At 35.9% G+C, this 27,345-nt stretch overlaps 3 protein-coding genes and 1 pseudogene across 12 annotated transcripts in view; 1 reads left to right on the top strand and 3 right to left on the bottom strand.

The window, feature by feature from the left end:
- The window catches only part of YME1L (ATP-dependent zinc metalloprotease YME1L), a 259,223-nt gene that overhangs the window by 185,523 nt on the left and 46,355 nt on the right, over positions 1-27,345 (top strand). The gene's annotated exons all lie outside the window — the stretch shown is intronic.
- On the bottom strand, positions 36-5,649 carry T48 (FU domain-containing protein T48). Of its 5 annotated transcripts, none has more exons than XM_034336390.2 (6): positions 5,508-5,644; positions 4,569-4,900; positions 3,802-4,120; positions 3,587-3,739; positions 3,369-3,513; positions 36-3,165 (listed from the first exon to the last, which is right to left on the bottom strand). In XM_034336390.2, exons 2-6 carry the CDS (start codon positions 4,588-4,590, stop codon positions 2,572-2,574), a joined length of 1,233 nt encoding a protein of 410 aa, XP_034192281.2. In that variant the 5' UTR covers positions 4,591-4,900; positions 5,508-5,644; the 3' UTR covers positions 36-2,571. The 5 variants fall into 5 exon arrangements, with proteins under 5 accessions (XP_034192281.2, XP_076545148.1, XP_034192282.2 ...); XM_076689033.1 differs by lacking the exon at positions 5,508-5,644 and adding an exon at positions 5,407-5,421; XM_034336391.2 differs by lacking the exon at positions 4,569-4,900 and having other exon boundaries at positions 5,508-5,649.
- LOC143305448 (uncharacterized) lies at positions 8,201-8,971 on the bottom strand (annotated as a pseudogene).
- On the bottom strand, positions 23,601-26,524 carry LOC117609748 (uncharacterized). The gene is made up of 2 exons (XM_034336393.2): positions 24,180-26,524; positions 23,601-23,988 (listed from the first exon to the last, which is right to left on the bottom strand). The coding sequence occupies exon 1, from the start codon at positions 25,434-25,436 to the stop codon at positions 24,222-24,224; it is 1,215 nt and encodes a 404-aa protein (XP_034192284.2). The 5' UTR covers positions 25,437-26,524; the 3' UTR covers positions 23,601-23,988; positions 24,180-24,221.

Raw genomic sequence — 27,345 nt, forward strand, 5'->3', positions numbered from 1 at the left:
AATAGAAGAAAAAAGTTTGCATGAACATGGGCCAAAAAATTAATATATTCAAAGTTATAAGCAATTTCTTGTTTAAGTGTAGAGCTCAACTTTTTTGTTTCTGGTAATCAATCATGATATGTAAATAACCGAATGTCTTACTATTTCTTCTATTGATGTTTGTACAAGACTTTCTTTAAGAATATGGTATACTCTTCACTGATAACTGATGTAGATGAATTACGTAAATGAAAAACAATACTCGTGAAGTGATGGGGAAAAAATCAGAGATTTTTCAAGAGCTTCGAAATTCTTATATACAAAAGATCCAATTATTTACATATAATGATTAATTATCAAAAACAAAAAAGTTGAGCATTACAACTTAAACAAGAAATTGCTTATAACATCGAATATATTAATTTTTTGGCCCATGTTCATAGAAACTTTTTTCTTTTATCTGCTGAATACTATCTACTCTTAAACTATTTAACCCTTTTTTTAAACACTCTGTGTATGTATAAAGTTTACAATTTTTTTATATGAAATCTATTCAATGTTTCAAAAGATAAAGGCTATATTCTTTAAATTTAGTTTCTGGGTCTTACTACACATTTTATCCAGAAATAATAAATTAATGGTAACAAAAATGTAAATTTGAGTAAATTATAACAATTGTTACAAAATTATAGTCATTTAAATGATTATTATTTTGTTACACTGTCTTTATATTAAATAATACTTTTTACACAGGTTCAGAAATGGTAAACTGAATATAATACATACTTTTTGCTATAGAATTCCAAACTTCAGTTACTTTATCTTTTATCAATTTACACTAGGGCTATGCAACTATGTTATTAATTAACTATTAGCCATATGTTTAGGCTTATTATCTAGTGAAAATTTTTATATAAAATATTTAGATATTGTCTAGTTTAAAAATCGTTTCACAGGATGCCTTGTTTTTCTGTTAGTTTTCAAGTTTTTCAAATCAAGTTTGGTACTTAGTTTTTAATGTATCATTGTATGTATACTTAAATGAAACACATTAAGTATGCTTTCATCTAAAAATATATCTTCTCAAAAGTTAATGTTTATATACAGATAGGACTTAATAAATACTAACAATCCGGTATGATTTATATTACTAATAGTGGTTGTTCCCATGTACAAATTCTTTTACGATGTTAATTTTCTGATTTTCGCTGAAATATCTATTTCCGTTTTATATTACATAACTAGTATTTTATTTAATTTATACATTAATTGAAAGCTTAGTTAATATAGTATACACACTGAGGGGCAAAAGTGAGTAGACACATCAAAATAGAATACTTCGGGTAAAATTGGACTAAATAACTTGAGGTTTTTTGAAAAGCTATAAAAATTAATTCACTAAAATATGTATTTTCATCGTTTTAAAAAATTACAATTTGTTGAAATCGTGAAAAAAAATAGTGAATGGTAATTTTTCAACTTTTTTATGTGAGTCTATAATGAAAATTTAAAATATGTCTTTCGTAGCTTCAGATAAGTTATGTGTATACTGAAAATTTCATCGGGACCGGTCAACGCATTTAAAAGTTAGAAGTAATTAAAATTTCCGAAAATCGCGACTTTTCATCTAAAGAACGGAACTAGTCACAATTTTCGGAAATTTTAATTAGTTCTAACTTTTAAATGCGTTAACCGATCCTGATGAAATTTTCAGTATACACATAACTTATCTGAATCTACGAAAGACATGTTTTAAATTTTCATTATAGACTCACATAAAAAAGTTGAAAAATTACTATTCACTATTTTTTTTTTACGATTTTAACAAATTGTAATTTTTTAAAACGATGAAAATATATATTTTACTGAATTGATTTTTGTAGCTTCTCAAAAAACCTCAAGTTATTTAGTCCAATTTTAACTGAGGTATTCTATTTTGAACAGTGTCTACTCACTTTTGCCCCTCTCTATATCTGTATGTTCCTTTTAAAGAAATATAAAATGTGAAAAGTTAACAATTACAGCAATAACATTACAATTATTTGGAATTGATATAAATTGGTCCTATTACCATATATATGCATATATATGCACATCAATAATAATACATATACACAGAATATATTTAATAACCTAATAATACAAGTTTCTTGTATTAAAAAAAGAGAATAAAATATCTTTTATTATTTAATAACACAAAATTCTGTTTATAAGAAATAATCGAGTAAAATTTCAAAATAAGAATTCTGATGAATATTATATAAGTATAGAAAATACTTATATAGTTATTTAGAAAAAAGATGTAAAATATAAATCAAATCTTATAAAATAAACTTTGCTCTTTTTTAAAGTTCTTTGGTATATGAGTGTGCAGAACTTCTGAAATCTGTAAATAGCAGTGTGTGCTTAGTTACTCTGATACATACTGATAAACATTTCAACTAAATTATTTTAATAATATAATGATACGTGATCTTTTTATACATTGATGTTAAATATTATGTGAAAAGGGAAAATTATATTTTGTATAAATTAAAATTACTTTTACAGGAGAATTGTATACACATTATATTAAAACTAAAGAAAATATGTTTATAGTTCTGTGGTTATTTCATCCTGAGGGCGAAAACCCAGAATTGTAAAATCATCAATGAAATATTCATGAATAGATGACCAATCAGATAAAATAGTGTAATTAGTAGCTTCTGCAGTGCTTTGAAATTCCCATTGAAGATTCAATTCATGATTAAGTTCATTTGTCTCGAACTCATCTATTGCACAAGTAGATTCCGTTAGAGTAGTACCATTATTGTAAGTATGATTAAAAGTTGAAATGGCAAGTTCTTTTATTTGATCCTGATTATTATATACTAATGGAGTTGTTTGTTCTATACTAGATTCATTTGGACTAAGTTTTTCATCATATATTCCAGAACTATTTTGTTCAAGACTAGAATTCATTGGGCTATCTTTTATGTATCCTAAACTGGAGCTTACAGGACTAATACTTGATTTGTCGCTTGCTTGAAATGTTGAGAGTGGTGCATTAGCTTGAAACGTAGTCAAACTAGTTGGAGTGTTCCTGTGTTCATAGGGCTGAGGCGATTGTGAGATTTTTACTTGCTGCGATGAAGCTAATGGAACAGATACTCTTGGTTGTTGCAAGAATGTCACAAGCTGAGTCACCTTAACATATAATATTTTATTGTTAATTTTTATTACTATGTATTATTCTACTAATTATTTTTTTAACCCGGGATTATATTAATTTTAATTTTAATAGGTACAACTCACCAAACTGTTTCATGAACTTGCATGAAAAAAAAGTAAATTTAAAAATAACAAAGTTTTTAAAATAAATTCTTTTAAAAGCTAATTAATGAACTTACTTCAGGAGAACTATGCTTTTTGTATTGTTTTAAAAGTCTGTGTGCCCATGAAAAAAGTCTTTGCCAATCATCTGGTGGAATAAGTATTCTTTCATCTTTTCTGTTAATAAGAACTAATATTCTTGCCAAATCACGCAGAACTGGTCTGTAAAACACGATTATAATTAAAAGTAAAATGTAATTAATATTAAATAGAAATAATGTATATGCTGTTATACCTATATGCTTGTATTCCAACAGCACTATGTCCGTTGTTTCTTGAATAATATAATTCTCGAACTTGTCTTCTGGTATCATTGAGCATAGAAAGAAATGTATTACCTTCTTTCCTAAGTATTGTCAAATGTTTTAAGAATTCTCTTCTCTCTATACTAAAACACAAGAAGAAATGTAATTATTTTTGCTAATTATACTAGTAATGTTAAAGACATACCTATCTTCAAAGTGTTGAATTAATGTAGTAGCATTTTTTTTTCTTCTCTGTATAATTATTGCTCCACAAAGGATAATGAATATACATATAGTTGCACCAGAAAAAATTCCTACTAAAATGGCTACTTGACTACCAGTAAAACCAAACGCGTATTTGGTTTCTTTACAAACTCTGCCCATATATTCATCTTTAGTTGACCAATCTGCAATATGACCTGGTGGACAAGTATTTACACAATTTCCCTGATGTAAAAAAACTGCACATTTTGCACATATTCCATCTCTGCATCTTTTGCATCCACTTGGCTCTTCGACGCATTCTGCAAATATAACAAATACATGACTTTTGATACATATATATATAAACAATGTTAACAAGTTAGTTTATGTAATAAAATTTGCAAATATTTACATACTATTTTAAGAATACACATAATTTAACAATATAAGAAAACGTTTATTTATATTTAAACGTTTAATTCTGCATTGATAATTACAATATTTAAAAAGTGTATGTTATAAAACTTGCGATCGATTTCTTTTCGTTGAAACTAGATCAAAAGTTATCAATTTTTTTTACTAGTAAAAATTAAAAATTGTATATAATTCTTACGGAAACGTCAATTTGTAAGATAAAAAAGCACAAGTAGGTAAAGAAACATATTTTATTTTTTAAATCGCATGTATCTATAACATTAACACACAATAATATTTTTAAATGTTATGATGATCAAAAAAGAATTAAAAATTTGTTTTTGTATGGTATACCATGAAACAAGGTGCGGCGCATAGTTCTACATTACAGGATTTACAATAATATCCGAGTTCCTTTTGTACCTTTCTCCCATTACGACCGTGTTTACAGTATACTACGCAGTATGTAAGTAGCAAGTGCCACTTTTCCCCGTTGGTTAAATAAATTTAACAAAATGTCTTTCTGTAAGTCGCAACCGTTCTGGATTTTTTAATCGATTTACTTTTTTGAATGAAATTCTGTATCCGCTGTTCTTCATGATATGGAAATTAAATTCTTTCCTGTGACCTATGTACTTATGTATATTTCTTTCTTACAAAATAAATGCGTTCCAATACTTAAAAATCTGTTAAATGGAAAAAGATTTTTTTACAATGCCTTTTTTGTTATAGGTAAAAATGGACGTGATGGTGTAAAGAATTAACATTTTCCAATCTATAATGTTATAAACTATGGTAACTAACGTATGTACATATGTTTTATATTGCCCCACATTATATATTATTAATAAATACTTTTTAGATATTTTGAATGGTTGAAAGTAAACAAATGAGTTTTTTGTTATGTTATTTCATGTTTGAACTAACGTTACTTTTGTTTTAGAATTTTTAATGGCGTTTCTTATTTATTAACCAATAATGCATAAACAAAATAGTGCATGAAGGAAACCAGGTTCTCTACATGTATGAAACAATGTAGGATAATACCGTATTTTTTTTTTTTTTTTTAAGTTCAACTTAAATTTTTATTTCGCGGAAGTCGTGGGTAATGACTCACGTCTAGTGACTTTAAAGGAATTCACAAAAAAGCATATTTCTCGGACGAGTTTTCGTTTATGGCCGATGTACATACACGATGCAACAAAAGCGTTCGTGAAAAGCGTTCGAAGCTCGCATCTCGAAACTTCCATGCATGGATGTGTTGACACGGTTCGAGATATAAATCGGATGTACCTATGTATTTCATTCGAGTTTAATGCCACACGTTAATCACGCACGAGAAACTCGGTAACTAATAAACAAATTTGAACTCGGGTCGAGTTCGTTCGCGCTAACATGCGTGCACGCACGTAACATATGTAAGTACTTATGTATGTACCTTTGACTATATATATACCTATGAACTGCTAACGGCCGCCATTATCCATTCCATGACCTGTGGCGGAGCTAGGTCCCAAAAGCGGCCAAGCTAAAAACTAATAACTGTGCATAAAGGCTGGTTCAGACACGGCTAGTAATTTAGTCGAGTGGGGAGTAGCTATTTACTACTAAACCGTTTAGCGCATAGAAAAGTGTCCGGACTAGTACAGTTGATCTTTGGAAATCGAGAGTACAGTCTTGATCCGTAATAAGCAACAGTTTTTTGGCTCGAAGTAAGCAAATCTCTATCCCCTCTTTTTTGTTTGAAGTCGCCCGCAAAGTGAGAGGCCCGAGAAATGAGTGAGAGGTTCGTGAAAGCGAGAAGCCGATGTTTTGGGTAATAAATTGTCACGCTTGACTGAGCAGTGACATCGGTTAGTAGAAGAAGGATGGAATATATATAATGCTTTCTCAGTCTAGCATATTTGCCTTGAAATAAGCGAAATAGTGCGAGAATGAGAGGGCATGCTATATTCTATCCTTGTTCAAAAAATAACATCCTTGCTCGGCCGATCACTTTATGATTTGCCACTAATTCGGATGTCTCACTCGTTTCTCGTGTTATTTATCGTCCCGTTTCGAGAACAAAGTCGAGCCGAATAGCATACCTGATCCGTAATAAGCAAGTGGCCAGACCCGAATGTGTTGCTTATTACGAGGCAATCCTGTACAAGATATATCGCTTGACTAAAGAAATGGGTCCGGACCAGTGATGTCAGAATCGTGGGACGTGGGACAAATTTTTACCCTCTCCACATCGTCCCAGTGACTCCCCTACTTCAGTTGTTTCATCTAACACAAGCGTGTTGTCCCACGTGTCCGTGTGAGCTCTCCGTTCGGCTGCTCTCGTCATCTCTTCGTTATCGGCTCGATGCTGAAGCCGCCTAAGCATGTGGCAGCAGCATCGACGAATCGATAAAATAATATAATTTCGTCCATAGCACTATGGTAGAAGTGAGAAACCAGGAGATTCAGTTCGAATCCCGATTCTACGGTTTCAGTTCTGATTCTTAATGCATTAACATTTTTTTAATACATAAAAATACATTTTTAATACATTAATACTGTGAAATACATTAACTTGGGAAGCAGTTAAAAAAAGGAGTTGAACTGCTTCCCTTATTGATATTTGTTTTAATATTTAAGTTTTATATGTATATATACATATGTATGTACGTGATACAAAAGTGATTTCTTCAATTAGATATTACTGTTATTCTATTTATTACAATACGTAAATGCGAAGACATACGAGGAAAATTGGTTAGGATAGAATGTAAGGATATCAAGAAATTTCAATCTTTTACGGTTTGTTAGTTTTATTTTTTATTCGTTACAACTATTATCATTTTATTCTGTGAATAGTCATTAATATGAAAGACAGAAAAGTACAGTTTGATTTTTTAGTTAATTTGTACTACATATTTCATTAGGTTTCCAGCAACTGTTGCAGCTGGTCCACGCTTATACGCTGCTGAATATTTTATCTTTCTATAATATATATGTATATGTATGTAGGAAACAAATAAAAATATAGTTTAGTAATTGTTATAATACAGTATCAACTGTTAACCTTACTAAAAATTTATCTTATTTTGCGTAATTATTCTGCATTTTCGCTTCCTTGCTTTGTAATGACGAATGACTGATTTTTTTTTCAATGAAACTCTTACTAGTGTATTTGTGAGATTTTTCGATTAAAACAAGATCAGACATGGTATAATTTTAATTATAATTTTAAATAAGTAAAATAATGTAAATTATATGGTGTTTGGTCTTATTTTAATCAGAAGAACCTTACAATTACATTGGTAAAAGTTTCATTTAGCAAAAATGAAAAATAAAAGAGTTATTGTTGAATTAATATTGTCTCACTCAAATGTTTTTTCTCGGGCCCTTTAATTCTCGCTCGAACTGTGTCGTTCTGCCAGCGTCTTCTACCTACATGATAATCGTTAATATACTTGTTTACAAATGTTTCAATACAGTAAAAGCTGGATATATGCAACAAAAGTTTGGCTGGATATATGCAACATCGCTATCCCCTCCACTTGGGGGGATCCCCCTAAGCTGAACCGAGCCGCTCGGCGAGGAAACCGTGTAATATGATCCGACCGTAATATCGGTGTGACTAATACTAATTGAACGATAAAACTTTTCTATTTTTAACTTTTTCTTAGTGAAACTTTTACTAACGCATTTGTGAGATTTTTCTGATTACAATGACACCAAACACGATATAGTTTGAATTATATTTATAAACAGTAGTGATAGAAATTTCGTGGCACACCAAAGTAATGTTGTTTAATTTAATTTGAACGTATTACAGAACTTTTCCTTTACTAAACCACGCGCACTACATAAATTTGCCATGATGGATTAGAACAAAAAACGTCGACCTTCGGTCGAATTCGGCAGCAATCGGTCTCACGCATACATAGAGCATTGTGACGTATCACTTTCTTTCACTCCCCCTATCGGTACAATGCTTACAGATAATTTTTAAATTACTTTTTAACTTTCATAAGGTTAATACAACAATCGTGCTTTGGTTTACATAAAGCTTTAGTTAACACATCCGCGGCCATAAACTCGCTACGCTCATATTTTAATAATATTTCACCTCTTTCGTAAGCTTCTCTCGAAAAATGATATCTAATATCGATATGCTTAGACCTACTATGGTATGCATTGTTCTTCGTTAATTGAATGGCACTTTGATTGTCGCAAAATACAATTGACGGTCCCTCACTTATGCAACTCATTGTCATGTGCTCAAGCAGTCTTCTTAAATATAATAATTCTTTCACTACCTCAGATAACGCCATGTATTCCGCTTCCATGGTCGACAATGCTACTGATTTTTGTTTTTTCGATTTCCAACTTATGGGACCATTTGCAAACATTATTACATTTCCAGAGCACGACCTTCTATTATCTAAATCGCCTGCCCAATCGGCGTCTACGTACGCATACAAATTTTTCTTTGACTTTTCGTACACTATTTTGTAATCGCTAGTGCCCTTTAAATACCTAATGACTCTTTTAGCTGCCTTCCAATGTTGTAGACCGGGGTTTGCACAATATTTGCTTAACTCACTACTGGCGTATGATATGTCAGGGCGCGTACTATTTGCTAAATAGACTAAGCTACCTACCAACTCTCTATATGGCTTATCTTTCATGTTTTCTTTTTCTGTTTCTGTTTTGGGTTCCATTTCTTTTGTTAATTTTATGCCTACTTCAAGAGGGGTGCTTACTGCATTTGCATCTTTCATATTGAATCTACTTATGAGGTTGTTAATGTATTGCCTTTGCATTATACTAATCTTTCCTACAGGGCCGTCCCGTTCTACTAGGACCCATATCCTTCATTTTAAATTCTGCACTTAGTCGTCGTTTTATGGTCTCTAAAATGTTCTTATTTGCGCATGCTATCAAAAGGTCGTCTACGTATATCACTATTACTGTCCTTATACCTTGGTTTTCACACACGTATACGCACGGATTCACTTCATTGTTTTTGAACCCTATAAACAACAGAAACTCATTCAAACGCTTATACCATGTCCTACCAGACTGTTTCAAGCCATAGATTGGCCGCTTAAGCTTGCACACTTTATCACTCGCACTTTTCTCACTGCACATGGTTGGCTGTTCCATGTACACTTCCTTTTCGAGGTTGCCTTGAATATATGCTGTTACAACATCCATTTGATGTAGGTACATGTCGTCTTCCACTGCCAATCCAAACAGCACACGAATGACTTCATATCTGGCTACCGGTGCATAGACTTCATCATAATCTAGACCATATTTCTGTTCATGGCCTCTCGCCACAAGCCTGGCCTTATACCTTGTTATCTGGCCATTTTCATCTCTTTTAATTTTAAACACCCACTTATTTGTAAGCACTTTCTTTTTATCTGGTCTCGTTACAATTTCCCATGTGTTGTTCTCCCTCAGTGCCTCCATTTCATCTTTTATGGCAGCTAGTCACAATTCCTTGTCGTTTCTCCCAAGGGCTTCTTGAAACGTTTGAGGCTCTGTTATTTCTGCTATGTTTGCCTCTTGATATACTTTTCTTGGCCTTCCCACATTTCCTGTTCTTAATACTTTTGGTCTACCTGGAGCCCTTTTTACTAGAGTAGATACATCTTCCACAGCATCTTCATGTTTCTTCTTCATTATCCATCGTTTCCCCTGTTTCACTTTCTTCTTGTCGTTCACGTGCATCTTCATCTTCAATATTTTCTGGGATAAATGCAATTTGTGGTGTTTCTTCTTTTTCTGTAGCAGGTTCACCTTCTTGTTCATCTACCACAGGTTGATTGTTTTCCAGAAAACGTACATCACAACTCTTCATCACCGTTTTCGTACCAGGACACCACAGCCTGTATGCCTTCGACTCTGGGGAGTATCCCACCATGATGCACTTTTGCCCTTTAGCTTGGAATTTTCCCTTTCTGCGACTTTTAATTAATGTGATTGCTTCACTTCCAAATGTGCGGAAGAAACCAACGTGTGGCTTTCTTCCCATCCAAGCTTCAAATGGGGTTATCTTGTCTAACGATTTTGTTGGGCACCTGTTTCTCAAAAACACGGCAGTATTGACTGCTTCTGCCCATAGGCTTTAGGGTAAGCCTGACTCAATTATGAGGCACCTTGCCATTTCAACAATTGTGCGGTTCGCACGCTCTGCCACTCCATTTTGCTGTGGGGTGTATTGTACAGTCAGCTCTCGTTTTATGCCTAGTGACTTCAAATAGGCAGTAAATTCACCAGAAGTGTATTCTTTACCATTGTCTGTTCTCAGTGCCTTGACTCGATGGCCAGTTTGCCGTTCCACTCTTCTCAGATACTCTTTAAAGGCTTGTAGCGCATCCGACTTTTGTTTTAACATTCTCACCTCACAGTACCTGGTCTTATCATCTATAAATGTGATGAAATACCTCGCTCCACCAAGCGATGGGAGGCTCATGGGACCGCATATGTCGGAGTGTATTAATTCCAGCACTTCACTTGCTCTTCTCGTTGATGGGGGGTGGGAAGCTTGATGTATTTTTGCTTTCGCACAAGTTTCACAGCCTTTTAATGAATCTGTCAAGGTTTTCGATAACCCACGCACCATATCTTCTGTTTGAAGTCTCTTCAGATCATCGAAATTTAAATGCCCAAACCTCTTATGCCATTTCAATGTATCATCCGTTTTTCTACATTCAGCTGCTTGTGCAACGTGTCTATCCTTGTTAATTAACCTATATAAATCACCTTCGCGTTTCGCTATCATAGCCACGGTACCGTTCTTACGACGCACGGTTGCAATATCTTGTCCAAAATTCACTGAATAACCACTTTCGGTAATCCGGGCTACCGACACTAGATTGTTTCTGAACTCAGGCACGTATATTGTATTTCGCAGATTTATGTCGTTCACGTAATTTCCTAACCCACTTACACGCATTCTGACATTGCCGATTCCTTTTGATTCAAGCGGACGTTTTGCCGCCGTAAGCACTTGTGCACTGTATTGTTTGTTAAACTGTTCAAATTTTCCGCGGTCGTTGTACATGTGTTTAGTCGCACCGCTATCTAAATACCACTGTTCGGTTTTGGACGACTCTGTACTTAGGGCCACTTCGGCCAGCATGGCTTCACCTCGACCGTATGTCGATCGCCCTTTTGAGGTTTGATTCGTTCGACAATTCACGGCCATGTGCCCTCTTCTGTTGCATTTGAAACACGTTTGATTGTAGCGTGTCTGTTTGGGGTTATGTTGTGTGCGCGCGTGCTGTGTTCGCGTGCGATTTTGGTCCTTTGGTTTTGGTTTCTCCTTGGACAACAAGGCATTATCTTCGTTTTCTTCTTGCTGCTTTTGTTCATTTTGTCTTGCCTCCTGTTCAATTAACTTGACTTTTAGAACGTCAATCGGGGGCACTTCGTCTCTCGATTCAATCGCAACACAGAAGCTGGCGTATTGTGTCGGTAATGCATTCAGCAACATTATCGACAGTAGTTCATGCGGTATTTTTATGCCCGCTTCTTCTAACTGTTCCGCCTTGCTTTGAAACACGGTAACGAACTCCGCCATGTTCTGATTTTCTTCTTTCTTTAGTTTGTATAGTTGCCTATATAACACGGTCTTTCTTATCGGGCCCCTGGACTCATGTACTCTTTCCAGAACCATCCATGCTTCTTGAGAAGTTCGAGCCTTTTCTACGTGGTTCAGTTGTAGACTGGAAACCCCGAGAATGATTTGTGCAAGGGCCTTTTCATCTTTATTTTCCCATACGGTTTCATTCTCTTCCGTTTTTTCTTCTTTTCCACTAACATACCGCCATAAATCATTACAGATTAGAATACTTTTCATCTGTATTTTCCACGATTCATAATTTGAATCGGTTAGCTTTTCTATGGCGTGGTTTCCATACGTGGCCATGTTCTTTGTTCTACGCGTCGTTGTATCGCGATTGCCGATTTCCGCGTTATTTCCCGTATTATCACACTCCGCGCTCGTGGACGCGTTCTCTGGGCCCATAACCTGATAGAAATTTCGTGGCACACCAAAGTAATGTTGTTTAATTTAATTTGAACGTATTACAGAACTTTTCCTTTACTAAACCACGCGCACTACATAAATTTGCCATGATGGATTAGAACAAAAAACTACGCACGTGTTCATCGTCACGTTCGTCGACCTTCGGTCGAATTCGGCAGCGATCGGTCTCACGCATACATAGAGCATTGTGACGTATCACTTTCTTTCAAATAGTAATAGAATAAACAATATAGAATTGACACCTCAGCTACATATGTATAAGGCAGGCCGTACACCAAAGATACATCAAACACGCAACATGCAACACGCAACACGGCGCATGTTGTGTACGAACGTAGAATAGGTATCGCGGCACGGTATAAAAGATTTGTACGGACGCAGAATCGACACCAAGACTGGATATATGCAACGTTTAAATGCCCAGAATCGACACCTCGGCTGGATATATGCAACATTAAATGCCCAGAATCGACACCTCGGCTGGATATATGCAACGTTTAAATGCCCAGAATCGACATCTCGGCTGGATATGTATCCAGCTTTTACTGTAATATTTTTTAAATATTTTTATCTGTAATATACATAAATACCATTTTGAAGTACTTTCTATTCTACCGTTTCTCTTGTCATGTATTTTGTCAGTTACTGTATTGTTTAATATTTTTCATTATCTTTAAAAATTCTAGATAAGTAGTTTGAAAAAACTGGATAAGTTTGAAATAATGTATTTCCAAAAAAAAAAAAGATTGAGTCTGAGTGGACTCGCACCTACGAAAATAAGTTTCCAGCGGTTTAGCAGTCAGACGATTTACCGCTGTACTACCGACACCGTTGAAAATACCTTTAATCTTTTGAAATATAACGGACGTAACGTACTTTTATCAAATAGGTTTATTTAGTTTAATTCCTATTCTATTCCACTGCATGTAAAAACATTGAACAGTGTGTATACCATGTATTTGATAAATAACAGACGAAAATTCGTCGAATAAGTAATTCTAACACGCAAAAAACAGCGAAAAAATTGGTTTTTAATTTTGTTAACTATGGCGCACCTCTCCAAAAAATCTGAAAAAAATTGAGGATGATAGTATCAATAATATACACTTATAAAAAAAATATGATCGTAGGACCTCATCTCCTTCAATACAAAATCGCCATTTTTCAGCATTTCTTGACGTTTTTGATTTTTCACGGCTTCAGTTTTTAATTTAAAAATCTGAAAAAATTCTGTAATATGTGCCTCACAAACAGAAATGTCTCTGATTTTTTTCAGAATTTTCGAATGTCATTAAATAGGAGAAATTGGCCAAAAACCTCGCAATTACATTTTTACCCGTAACTACCCTCCCAGATGAGATACAGGGTTGAAATTTGGCACAGACTGGTTTTTCTTGATCACCTATCGAATGGTTCATAGCAAGTCGAATTTGGTTTGGGGGCACTTTTGACCATCTTATCCGGCTATACCCTTTCTTCACATGTCGCTCCTACAAGAATTTACAAATAATAATATTGTTTGATAAAGAATTTGTTATTATTTCACCAAAACGCTGCCGGCCGCCTTACAATAGCCAAATAGTCGGCAATTTTTATTCACTATGATATTCCTAATCAGCGTATAGAAAACACGCAAGAATACTGTTTTAAAAAAAGAAAATCGGGGGCAAGTGATTTTCAGAATTATACCCAACCAAACCATCAACCAATGAGGACTAAAGTAATATATTTTTTATAAAATATAAATTATTGATACTTGTAATTTGGTACTTACCGGTATTCACTGTATCACGTTTCGATTAATACTGAACAAATATCTGTGACTTCTAAAGGAAGAGAGTAACAGAATTGGTGGGGCACATTCCAGGATCGCACATATTTGCGTCGTATGGATTCACGAATATCGTGTAGTTCTTACATTGTTTGAAATTTGTCGACTGCCTCGAACGTAAATAATAAATAAGGTCAGCGAGTGAAAAGAGGACGAAGTGTAACGACCCAGTGATAGGTACGTCACTGCACCGACGTATAGGGAGAGCGGTTCCCCAAGAAGGCGACTCGTATGAATGAGAATTGGGATTATAGGTTCGTGTGGTGTGCGGTTAAGGAGTGAAATCCAACATTAATGTATCAAACTAAAAATTATCTTTTATTTAAGTAAGCAAATTAACTATAATTGCTCTAGGTAAGTATAATATTAATTATAACAATAGGTACGCCCTAGATAATGAAATACAATAAGAAATTATAATAGGTACGCCCTAGATAATGACAGTGCAAAATATATGATTAGTGGTTAGTAAGTATTAACGCGACTTGATCTTCGAATACAGCCAATACTCTGTACAATTTGCCAAGTTACACTAAGTACTGGAAAACTATATTCTAGTAGCTTGTATGATACCTTCGGACACGAGCGGACTATACCTACAGGTCGCAATCGGTTTCTGGTCTAGCCAGAGCTATGCTAATACAGGCCTGCTCAAGGAGCTCCGCTCCTCGCTAGCTCTTTACACTTGAACGTGTGGCTTAGTATTAGCACGTGTTCAACACGTTGCGTACCATGAGTAGGGTGTCCACAGATCCGAACTCTCGTACGTCGCTACTGAAAGAGAAGGATAGAGCTAATCTCGCGCTCTATAGTTGCCTAGGCAATTCAGCGCAAGCTTTTCCTCTACTTCCAGAGTATTGTCTGCATCTGACCGAAGCCAGGGAAGATCTGCTCTGGCTCTGCGTGGAACGCCTCTATTTATAGTCAGATTCTGCTGACTTAGCGTTTTTTTTTATTATAGGGTTCCTCTGAATTTCTGGAATTCCCCATCACGTGACGGCCGAGCACCCCTGCTCCTTAGTCTACGCGGTCACCCTACTCTAGAATCTCACCCCACCGCGAGATCATCGGGGTTGCGCTGGCGCGTATGCATTCGTTTGTCGATCATTTATCGATAATCTATTTACCGACCGACTTACCGACTAATTGCTTATCGACTTATCGCTTATCGACTTATTCAATCAGACTATATTATCGATTAAATGAAATTTATTTATTATAAGAAGTATAATACAAATCAAACTAATTACTTTTTATAAATTCAATTAAACGTAAAAATTAACTTAACTATTTTGTACAATATTTAAACCAAAAATAAATCATGACAACAACAACGAAATGAAAAAGGTGCTGGGTCTTCTTAACGGGTCGTTACAGAAGCGAAAACAATCCAGTCTATATCTGCAAAACAGTATTAATGCAACGATGAAACGTGTTTATTTCTAATTTTTTTGCTATGAAACTGTTATCAACAAATTTGTGATATTTTTCTAATTAAAACAAGACCAAACACGATGTAAATCGGACAAGTTTTGTTATTATTAATCAATTTAAATTGATCCAGTCAACCATTAATAACCAATTAAAGTAAAATTAAACCGATCTATGTCGTGTTTAGATTCAATTTAATCAGAAGAACCTCAACAATCCAACGGTACTATCTTTTCCAAGATAATAAAACGAAAATTAGTCCAAATGTAATATTCTTTGCTGAATGTTGATTTGTTTTACTCATGGCATCCCTTTGTAATATATCCATCTCGAATTTTCGCGTAATACGTATTCTTTTTCCATGTTTATGGATTCGAAGCTCCGCTGAGCTCGAGAAAATTAGATTGTAGTAGGGCAATGTCACACAATGTTATTAGCCGGCGCAGGGGAAAGGAGGGATCCTTCGCACACCCCGCCGATTTTGGCACGCACAAACCGTGTGAGCCAAGGCCGGGCACGACCAATCAGATGCACACTCTTTCCTTCGAACAAGTTACGAACGACGAGTAGCAATCAGTTAGAATTACGACGCTGTCATCAATTGAATTTATCATACATTCCGTTGAAGATATCGATAGGTATATAATAAAATATATTATCATAATTCTAACTTTTTTTTTTAAATTTAATTTAATATAAATAAGGAAAAGGGTTCAATTCTGCTTTAAGGGCACAGACTCCGTGTGCCATGACCTGTATGCGTGCACTCACACAATCAACGGAAAGCATGCACGTATACGCCATGCGTGAAAGAGACACTCGATTTCGTAGATTCCGTTTTTCGTCTCGATAATTGCACAAATGAAATTTTCGCGGGTACAGCACTTACGGGTAGACTTCAGCACAGGGTGGTCTGGTCCGTTTGAACGCTAATAAACACCATACGTTGAGAAAAATGATATTTTCGACACTGTAAGATTGAGACAGACGCTGTTGTAAGCAAACAACATGGCTGCCGAATGCTTCGTTCGGCTTCATTTTAGCAAATATTGGACAATTTAATGGTTTTTTCACCCATAGCATACCAGACCACCCTTCCTTGAACTAGCTCAATGTCACTGAAATTCGATTTTTCACAATTTATCACTTCTGGAAGACGTAAAACGAAATTTACGATTTGCACGCATCAAACGTCAAATAGACGGAAGAATAGTTCACTGATTTTCCGTCAGAGGCATTGATGGTATATTTGACCACGTTATCATCGGGGTCGATAAAAACAGAAATCAGTCGATAAATGTAAATTCTAATTTGACACCACAACAGCTACGCGAATATAGTCAGAAGTATGGCATAGTTGCCGCAACGTATTAAGACATCTGTCACGCTGTTGCCACATCTGTTACAATTGCAACAGGCTCGAGCCGATTTTAATTCCTGCCAGACATAGAAAAGAATAGGGCGCTCAAGAGAGAAAGAGGTTCGAGAATGAAACAATACATGTACTAATGTGTGCAACCATCAAACTTTTTTATTCATATTTATAATCATGTTTTTTTCATCAATTAAATTACAGATAGAATACTTCAAATGGTATGCCAGAAAAATGAATTATAAAACTTGCACCATATGCAGTGAAAACTCGATAAATGTACATAACTATTGCCGGTCCACTCCGCAACTGTTATGGAATAGGAGAATCATTTTTCAAATTTGATTGCCTAGTCAGTAAACACTGATTAGAAAGAGTCAGTAGCTAAAGACGAAAGAGGGACTGAAACCGGGATTTATTGCCTTCATTTAAATGTCCCGTGTCAATGTGACCATACTAATGCACAGAATAAAGTTTTTTATTTTGTACTTTTTGTTAATAAAAATTTCACTATCATGTGGAGAAGATTTTTCTGATTAAAATGAAGCTAAACACAATATAAATCGGTCAACATTTAATAGCATAATATTGGGTTAAATGTTGTGCTTGTGAGTCTTTCTCTCTTTGTTTATCCTTCTTGCGCTATCCTTTTCTATGTTCGGAAACATCAAAGAACGACAGATTCGTGCTGCTGGTAGGGGTAGAATGAATGAAATACAGTAAAAGCTGGATATATGCAACAAAAGTTTGGCTGGATATATGCAACATCGCTATCCCCTCCACTTGGGGGGATCCCCCTAAGCCGAACCGAGCCGCTCGGCGAGGAAACCGTGTAATATGATCCGACCATAATATCGGTGTGACTAATACTAATTGAACGATAAAACTTTTTTATTTTTAACTTTTTCTTAATGAAACTTTTACTAACGCATTTGTGAGATTTTTCTGATTAAGATGGTACCAAACACGATATGATTTGAATTATATTTATTTATTAAAATAATAATAAAACTGTACATATGTATAAGGCAGGCCGTACACCAAAGATACATCAAACACGCAACATGCAACATGCAACATGCAACACGTTGCATGTTGTGTACGAACGTAGAATAGGTATCGCGGCCCGGTACAAACGATTTGTACGAACGTAGAATAGGTAACGCGGCACGGTACAAACGATTTGTACGGACACAGAATCGGTACCAAGACTGGATATATGCAACGTTTAAATGCCCAGAATTGACACCTCGGCTGGATATATGAAACATTAAATGCCCAGAATCGACACCTCGGCTGGATATATGCAACGTTTAAGGGCACAGGCTCCTTCGAGGCCTCCTCCGAATCGATGTAAGCGCCATTGGAAAGAATCGGGCAATCGTGAAAACACATAATTGAGAAATTCGACATTTGACGGTGTGACATCTAACGTCATTATGCAGAATAAGAAACGAAAGTGAGGTGGCATAGTTGCCAAATCACATCATTTGAGAGTTCTATCGCGGTGTTGCCGCATCTGTGACCATCTAGCAAAATGAATTTGCTCGAGCCGAGCGAGATTTTGATTCCTGGCGGACATAGAAAAGGACAGCGCGAGAGAGAGAGAAGGAGTATCATGAATGAAACAACGTAGGGCCGATCGGCGTAAATATAGTCACACGCTACGACAGATTCGATGAGACTCTGTAATACACATAACGTACGCGACTATAAGACTTATAGAAATAAAAACTATATGGCATTAATAATTTCAGGAAAGGAATGAAAAATAAAGACATGTAAATTGATCTATAATATACAATATTTATCGATTGAAATATAATCAATAAATATAAAAAATGCCTCTTCTTTCTCCGCGCCGTCTATATCGTCGATTCCCATGACAGCCACTCCAGTGTCACGTAGAAAGTTCACAGGTTTTTGAATGAATAGCACTTTTAAAAGTTTAGCACTTTATTTTTATAATATTATCCCGACTGACTCTGCTTATGTCCGGTAAGGTCTTTTATAATGTCGTTGGTGGTGGAGAAGGGGCCGATGATTGACAAGGTGGGATGTCCGTGAGAACGCGTCTTATCGAATACTTAAGTAGGTGGTCGCAATATGATGTTTAGGTGTCCAATATGATGTTTAGGTGTTCAATTGTTCGAATATCGATCGTTTAGGCGGGTGGCCGTAACACGATGTTTGTCCGATCGTGGGAAGAATTCGATTAACGTACGTTTAGGCGGCTCGTCGTAACATTCCCCCCTCCTTAGACTTGTTTTGGTCTCACAAAACGTACAATTTTCCGGGCTGGTTGAATATGAACGATGTTTTCTTCTATTGCAGGTAGCAAATCTTTGGTTGATGAGCTGGTACGTTCGTCGTAGATTGGCGCTGATGTTGTTGGTGGGAGTGTAGTATTTTGTTGTTCTTGATTTGCAGTCGCAGTGGGACAACAGATATTAAAAATAAATGTGGATGGTATACATCGAGAAAGTAGTTTACATTTGTATAGTGTATAAATTGTGATTACGGCTATAGATATGTATCCCATAATTTGTAATACAGAGTATGCTATTTCTTTTAGGTTTTTGATTCGGTGTTCGATTTGAATTTGATCTATTTGGTTGTTGATCTGTCCTAAAGTTGTTCGGTATTGGTTGAAATTTGGAGTAACCTTTGGAGTAAAATCAATGTTTTTTTCTAATAGTTTTAGATCACTTTGTGAAATGTTAAAAGAGAACTCTTTGAATTTAGTTTCATAAGTAACTTCTTGGGTGGTGCCTCCAATTTTCATTACATTGTTTTCATAGGTTATTATACAAGGTTCATCGCTTTTAATTAAACTAGGGGTTTGTATAGTTCGTGTTTCATGTCTATCACAGAGAATGTCTAGTGTTAATGGTTTATTTGGTATTAATATATAAACATTTGGTTGTTCAAGAGGTATAAATGTAGCGTCTATAATTTTGAATACGGAGAATGGGCACGTGTTAATTTTGTTTTTGTTGTTAACTAGCTCAATTTGACAATCTTGTGTTCCTAATTTACTATGCGTGGGTTGATTAAGTTTACAAAGATGAATTAAAGGCGTCCTTTTACAGAATTTTTGAATATATCTATAGTCAGTAGGAATATATTGTTCTTGCGTAGTAAATATAATTTCATGTTCGATTACTGGAGCCACAAAAATCTTGTCTCTCTTTGAGGGAATTGGATAAATTTTAGTGACTTTCCACTCTGTATCATCCAAAATAGGAGTTGTTATTGTATATACAATTTTTCCATCGTTGATCCAAAGTTTTAAATTACTAATATCAAGTAGGGTTTGAAAATTTTCGAGAGTTGGTTGAATATGATTATAAAGAAAGTGGGTTTTAATGATTTTATCAAATGTTTCCAAAAATTGTTGTGGCTTTACAACCTGTGGATTGATTATTCCTTGTTTACCTAGTATAATCGTGTTGATTAGTTCATCGAGATTTACATGTATTTCGGAAAGGACAAATTCTGTGTGTATAATTAAAGAGCTGATTATTTCTTCGTTTTGTACATTGTCTTGGAGTTCGTCAAGTTTTATTTGAATTTGATGGATAGATTGAATATGAGAATCGTCTAATACTTGTTTAATAAGGGCTGATTGATTAGAAACGATGATTTTTAATTTGTTATTCGAGTCAAATAGTTTGTCCATGTTTTCGTTAATTATCGTTAAGTCGTTTTCATCTAGAGTACCGAAAAGAGATTTGGATACTGAACCAACTATATTTAATAAACCACGTCTATGAATAATTCTTAACGTTAATTTCAATTGAGCAATCATTTTTTTTATTGTTACGAGTTCCTTTACTAAGTTTTGAATTTCTATTTTGTACGCGCATTTATTACAATGTTTTGATAGACCTTCTAACGATTCTGCAGTAACATCGGGTTGTTTTAGTAGGTAGTGTGGATTAATAATAATAGATATAGATACTTGATTAGTATATAAGTAACAATTGTCGATGTGTTCTAAAAATACTGTCGAATTATTTAAAGGTTCAGTATGTTACATAAAGGTTACAGTAGATTGTTCCAATGAAGTAGAACAAGAGGGTAAGTGTCGTCGGCCTGAAATAAAAAGTTTTAATCGATTACCATGTACCTTTAATTGTCGATTCTCCGACGGAAAATGAATAGTATACGTTGGAGGAGAGGCCTGTATTATTTCTGCAGGTCCTAACCATTCATGATCGAGTTTATTTCGTTTATGATCGTTATGTAGAAGAACTCGATCACCTATTTTGAATATAGTCTGTAATTTTATAATTTTTCTGTCTTGATCCCGTTTATAGCGAGCTTTGTTTTTATTGAGTGTTTTTATTGCCTCAGAAATGTACGTGTCGTGTCGTCTCTTCCAAAGTTTAAATAACTGTTCTTTTGTCATCGAAGGAGTTGCAGAAATTGTTGAGGGTAGATTAGCTTTGTGTCCGAATGTTAGTTCAAAAGGTGTATAACCTGTCGATTCGTGAACTGAGGTATTATAACCCATACAAATAAGTTTAAGATTTTCGTCCCAATCGTTTTGTCTTTCGGCTGTACATGTACGAATTAAGTCTTTTATCGTTGCGTGTGTTCTTTCAAGTGAACCGTTAGATTGTGGATGGAAGGAGGTCGTTTTAACATGTTGGATTTTAAATGCCTGTTCAAACGTTTCCATAAGCTTACAAACAAAATTCGTTCCTTGATCAGTTAAAATTTGTCTAGGTGCAGAAAATATGTATACATAATGATCCAATAATTCTGGGATAATTGTAGTGGCTTGCTGATTTTTGAGGGGAACGAGGACCAGGTATTTTGTTAATTGATCTTGGATTGATAGGATAAATTGATTTCCTCTTTTTGTTTTTGTTAATGGGCCGAAAATATCCATGGCGATTTTAGTATTAGGTTCTATAGGTGTATCGGTTATGATAGCTTCTTCCTTTTGCCTAATTCTAACTAGTTTTTCATGTTGACAGGTTTCGCAATTTTTTATAAATTCTGTAACGTCTGCTTCTAAGTTGGGCCAGTAAAATTGTTCTTGAATTCGTTTTACAGTACGATTAATACCTAAGTGTCCTACTATTTCATTATGATTTTCCTTCAGGATTGTTTCGTTTTCTTCCAGGGTGTAATCCCGCGGAGGTTCTGAACCGAATATAATTTTTATGTTTCTAAATTTTGTACTAAGAAATCGTATCATCATTTGAATGTAAACCTTTTCTAGTGGTGTTATTTTCTCGTCTCCTATTCCTATTGGGAAAGTAATTTTATGTCTATTGTCGTTAATTAGTTCAGCTAATTTATTTATCCATGTTTGTTCGTCGTAGTCACCTAGTATTTCCTTTGTTAGTTGGTAGAAGTGTGGTCGATTAATTTTTTGTGTTAATGGTGCAGGTGTTATGTCTATTTTCCAATTTTCATATTCGTTAAAATAGTCAGGATTTGGGGAAAATTCAGTTGGGACTTCTTCCGTTTCTTCTGGAGATGATATAAGAAGGTTGGATTCTTGTGAGGTGATAGGGTACAGCCGTGAAAGAGCGTCTGCGGCGGTATTTTCTTTACCTTTTTTGTATTCTATGTCATAATCATACTCTTCGAGTCTCAATCGCCATCTCATGAGTCTAGAAGAGGGATCTTTCACATCCTTTAACCATTTTAGCGCTTGGTGATCAGTCTGAATTATGAATTTTCTTCCTAATAGGTATTGTCTAAGTCTTTTGGTGGCCCAAACTATTGCGAGTAGCTCTTTCTCGCTTGTGCTGTAATTCTTTTCAGGAGGATTTAGTGTTCTGGAGATGTAACAACAAGGATGACCATCTTGAGAGAGAATTGCTTCTAATCCTTCATTTGATGCGTCTGTCGTTAGGGTAAATGTTTTATTAAAATCGGGGTATTGTAGTACTGGGGCTTCGCAAAGTTTTTGTTTTAATGTTTCAAAAGCGAGTTGTTGTTTGTCTGTCCAATGGAATGGGACATCTTTTTTTATTAAGTCTGTTAATGGTTTTGCAATTTTTGAAAAGTTACGGATAAATTTTCTATAGTATCCGGCTAGTCCAAGAAAAGATTTTATATTTGTAGAATCTCTAGGTTGTTTGAAGTCTTTTATTGCTTCTAGTTTTTTTGGATTTGGTTTAACTCCTTCCGCAGTTACTACATGACCTAAATATTCTAGTTCCGGTTTGAGAAATTCACATTTGTCGGGTTGGATTTTAAGTTTAAGATCTCTAAGCCTTTGGAATACGATTGCTAAATTTTGATTATGTTCTTGTATCGTCGACCCAAAGATGATAATATCGTCTAAGTAAACAAAACAATGTTTTCCTATTAAACCGCGAAGCGCCGTGTCCATCATTCTTTGAAACGTTGCTGGAGCATTTTTGAGACCGAATGGCATTCTATTGTAATGGAAATGTCCTTGTGGTGTAGAAAAGGCTGTATACTTTTTAGAATTGTTATTCATAGGGATTTGATGGAATCCTGAAGAAAGATCTAACGCGCTAAAAAATTTCGCTTTGCCTAGGTGGTCCAGAATTTCATCTATATTAGGTAATGGGTATGCGTCTTGGTCTGTCAATTCATTGAGTTTACGGAAGTCGATTACTATTCTCCATTTACGTTTACCTGAAGCATCCAATTTCTTCGGAACTACCCAAACCGGCGCGTTATAAGGAGAGTCTGATGGTTCAATGATTTTTTTAACTAGCATGTCATTAATTTGTCGTTCGATTTCTTGCTTATGGCATTCAGGTGGTCTATAACTTCTAATATTAATAGGTTTTTCAGATTTTAACGTAATAGTGTGTTCCGTAAGGGATGTACAAGGAAGTAAGTCAGTTTCTAAATTAAAAACGTCAAGATAGTTGATAAGGATTTTCTCTAAAGGGTCTCGTAAACTTGGATCAATATGTTTAGTTCTAATAATTTTTGCAAATTTGTTAATTTGATCGATTTTATCATCTGGTTCTATTTCGTTTGTAATCTGATGGTCTTGCTTACCAGTGTTGATGTAGCATATTTGAACAGGTTTTCCGTCTAGATATTGTGTTCGTTTTGTTGTTTTTCCCGGAGACAGTGTGTGAAGAGTAGTTTTCTGAAATGGTATAATTTTGTCGTTAATTTTTAATGATTCTTTATTGATTTCGTATTTATATTTTTCTAAGAATGGTAGGCCCATTATGCCGTCTTCTATTAAAGGAAATGAATCAGGGACTATGTGAAAGGTATGAGGTATTTGTTGTATTTGAATTATAGTTGTCTCGTGAGTAGTATGTTTGTCGTTACCCATAAAGAATGTTTTGGTTTCTGTCGGCTCTATTCTTTCGGCTACTGATCGCTTGAGGATGTTGATTCCTGCTCCTGTGTCCACGAGTAGTCTTCCGATTCTCGACATTCCTGGAACTCTGCAGCAAATTTGTAGTAATTTTCCGGTGGTGCAGTTGATTCGGATGTTGTTTCTGTCACTTTGTCCTCTTGAAAATTGAGGTTGTTCACTCGTGGTGGTGGAATTTTTCCCTGGTTGGTCACTTGAAAATTTCGAGCGTAGCACTTGTCACTGGTGTGTCCTAATCTTCCGCACTTTGTACATTTCAAAGGTATCGAGTGGTTTGGTCGGTCACGTGATGTATTTGGGCGTTGCCCCTGTTGTTTAGGCGGAGGAATTCTGGATGGTACTTGTCGACGCTCCATGGCACGATTCGCGTCGCGAGTCCACAGTTCCATGTCGGCTGCCATTGTTTGTGCCTCTATTAATAATTTCGGTTTACTTGGTATTACGAGCATGCCTATGTCCCTGCGGAGATTGAGCACATACGTTCGAGTAGCTTCTGTTTCTTCTTCTTCTATAGCTATTCTTCTTGAAATTGGATTTTGGTGTTTATTTTGAACAGCGTAAATTAATTCGTTGAGTTGTTGCCTAAATCGTAGGTTATAAGACTGTACTGTTTCCATTGCTCCTTGCCGTATTTGCTGTAACTTATTACGGCAACTACTAACAGTATTAGGTATTGAAACGTTTTGACGGAGTACTTCGTAAAGTTCTTCATACGTTTCAATTGACGTGTATCGAATACTTCTTTTTGCATTTTCCGTAATTTTTTCGATCAGAATTAATTTTAGTAATAATGTTTTCTCAGAACAATTACTCCTGGCATACCTGACTGATTTGATAAAATCTTCGACTCCTACATCATCTCGTCCTCGTAAGGTCTCGATGGTTCGAATGGCGTCAACTGCTTTCATCAGTTCGTTTGGCCTGATTGTTGAATTTTGGGGTGGTTGTCGGGCCGTATGCATTTCATCTTCTTGTTGATTATCTTGATCTCCGCCGCTTCGTCTGGTGATCCTCGAAATAGTAGACGCATCTTCAGTGAGGGTGACCAGTTTCAGCTGTTCTGCAATATTTTGGATTTCTTTTGCACGATTTTGGTTTTCTTCTCCTAGAGTTGTCAATTGTTGATTGATTCCTTCTTCCATCCGTTGCATCCTGTCCAAGAGTTGCCGTAGCACGTTCTCTTGTGCGGCAGGTCCGGAGGCAGTCATTGTTGAAGATATTGAGGACTCAGAGGATAAGGAGGATAGTTCGGAGTTTTGAGAAGAAATGCTGGGTGGTTTTAATCGGTAATGTTCAAACGCCAGCTTTTACCTTAGGTTCGTTGGATCCCTACGTATCACGACAGAGTGGCACTCGTAGTCCCTTCGTCCGGAGTTCCGTAGAAAGCCCCCTTTGGAAGTTTCTCTTCGTGATGTTGAATGGATCCTGGCAGGATCGCCAAAATGTCACGTGGAAAGTTCACAGGTTTTTAAATGAATGGCACTTTTAAAGGTTTAGCACTTTATTTTTATAATATGATCCCGACTGACTGCGCTTATGTCCGGTAAGGTCTTTTATAATGTCGTTGGTGGTGGAGAAGGGGCCGATGATTGACAAGGTGGGATGTCCGTGAGAACGCGTCTTATCGAATACTTAAGTAGGTGGTCGCAATATGATGTTTAGGTGTCCGGTCGTGAGGAGTTCAATTGTTCGAATATCGATCGTTTAGGCGGGTGGCCGTAACACGATGTTTGTCCGATCGTGGGAAGAATTCGATTAACGTACGTTTAGGCGGCTCGTCGTAACACGAGCGTCGAGGCCGAACTTCGAATTCCGCGTCGGTAAAACAGTCAATGTTTCATCGAAAATTAGGCCGAACAGAAACTGATTTCAGCGCTACCTCAGTTATTGCATCTGTCACGTCCGGAAAAATTTTACGAATTTGTCCGCCTCACGTTCCCTTATCCAGCCTTCGGGTTGTAGGAGTCTCCTCATGTAAGGGGCGTGGGGAGGGCGAATTACTACTTCACCTTTCTTTAATTTCTCCTTGACTCTGTGCTTTCCCATCAAGCCTTCGGGTTGTGAGAGTCTTCTTCATGTGGGAAATGCACAGGGAAGAGTTTGAGCTTATAATTATTCTACTTTTGTCCTTTCAATCCTTTCATTCTTCTCATACTTCTCAATTCTTTTCTTAGTTAATACCCCTCCTTGAAACTATCGTCGTGCTCAACTGCGTAGTAACAGAAACTCGTGATAGAAAAACTCGGCTTCGACCGAGGAGAGGTATCGTAAACAGCGTTCGCTGCGCGGTTAGCCAGTGCTTCGCATTGTAGGGGTCTCCTCAGGCTAACTGCGCAAAAGCGTAAAGATTACATTATTGTTGAAATTAACACCGATACTCTCCTCTTTTTCACGCGTGGGCGCCAGTCGGTCCCTAATCCGATCGCGTGTATGAATTGAATGCTGGAATGAGAACGCGAAGTATATAATCTAGCGTGTTGAATATTTGTATGAATGCGAGAGCGAGGAATGAGAACCCTTGCAAGCAAACGTTAGCAAGCGTTCGAAGGCTGTTGAGAGACAAAGGGTCGTACGGGGCAATAAAGTCTTTGTATCAAATTCCGAGAATTTGCCTGAAACCGAAAACCTAACGGTGATTTTCGAATGCCGAGAATGTTCTCGAATCAACTACGTCGCAAATGTAATAACGAATATTCGATTAATAAGGGAAAACTGTCGTTATTGAAAAATTGCAATCGAACACCGAATGCCTTACAACGAGCGTACCGGCGCAATTCGTATTGTTGATCGATTTCTTTACGAACAAAATGATTATGGAAAGGCCAATTGTTAATTAAGAAACCTCGTGATCACCGGTCCATTATTCATACGCAATAGTACAACAGATATTATAATTACTTGCAAATTTATTGTTTAGTAAGACTGATTTAAACTGTTAATAGATATTCGTATCGTTGTTAGCTAATATACGAAATTATCGAAAGCACGGAACAATCCAGAAATTCTACGGCGTAGAAACACCGAAAAGCCGTTAGACAGAGAAAGAACACCAAGAAAGAGAGAAAGCATGATCTGGAGGAATTTAGCTGGCACGCGCTTTCGACCAATAGAAACGCA

This window comes from Osmia lignaria, chromosome 7, assembly GCF_051020975.1.
Source record: "Osmia lignaria lignaria isolate PbOS001 chromosome 7, iyOsmLign1, whole genome shotgun sequence".
Lineage (NCBI taxonomy): Eukaryota > Metazoa > Arthropoda > Insecta > Hymenoptera > Megachilidae > Osmia > Osmia lignaria.

Coding starts and splice junctions, on each gene's coding strand:
- LOC117609748 (XM_034336393.2), bottom strand. CDS start 25,436: ATGACTGCCTCCGGACCTGCCGCACAAGAGAACGTGCTACGGCAACTC.
- T48 (XM_034336390.2), bottom strand. CDS start 4,590: ATGCGCCGCACCTTGTTTCATG. Junction 3,740..3,801: donor ATTCAACACTTTGAAGATAG/GTATGTCTTTAA, acceptor CTTGTGTTTTAG/TATAGAGAGAAGAGAATTCT. Junction 3,514..3,586: donor GTTGGAATACAAGCATATAG/GTATAACAGCAT, acceptor CGTGTTTTACAG/ACCAGTTCTGCGTGATTTGG.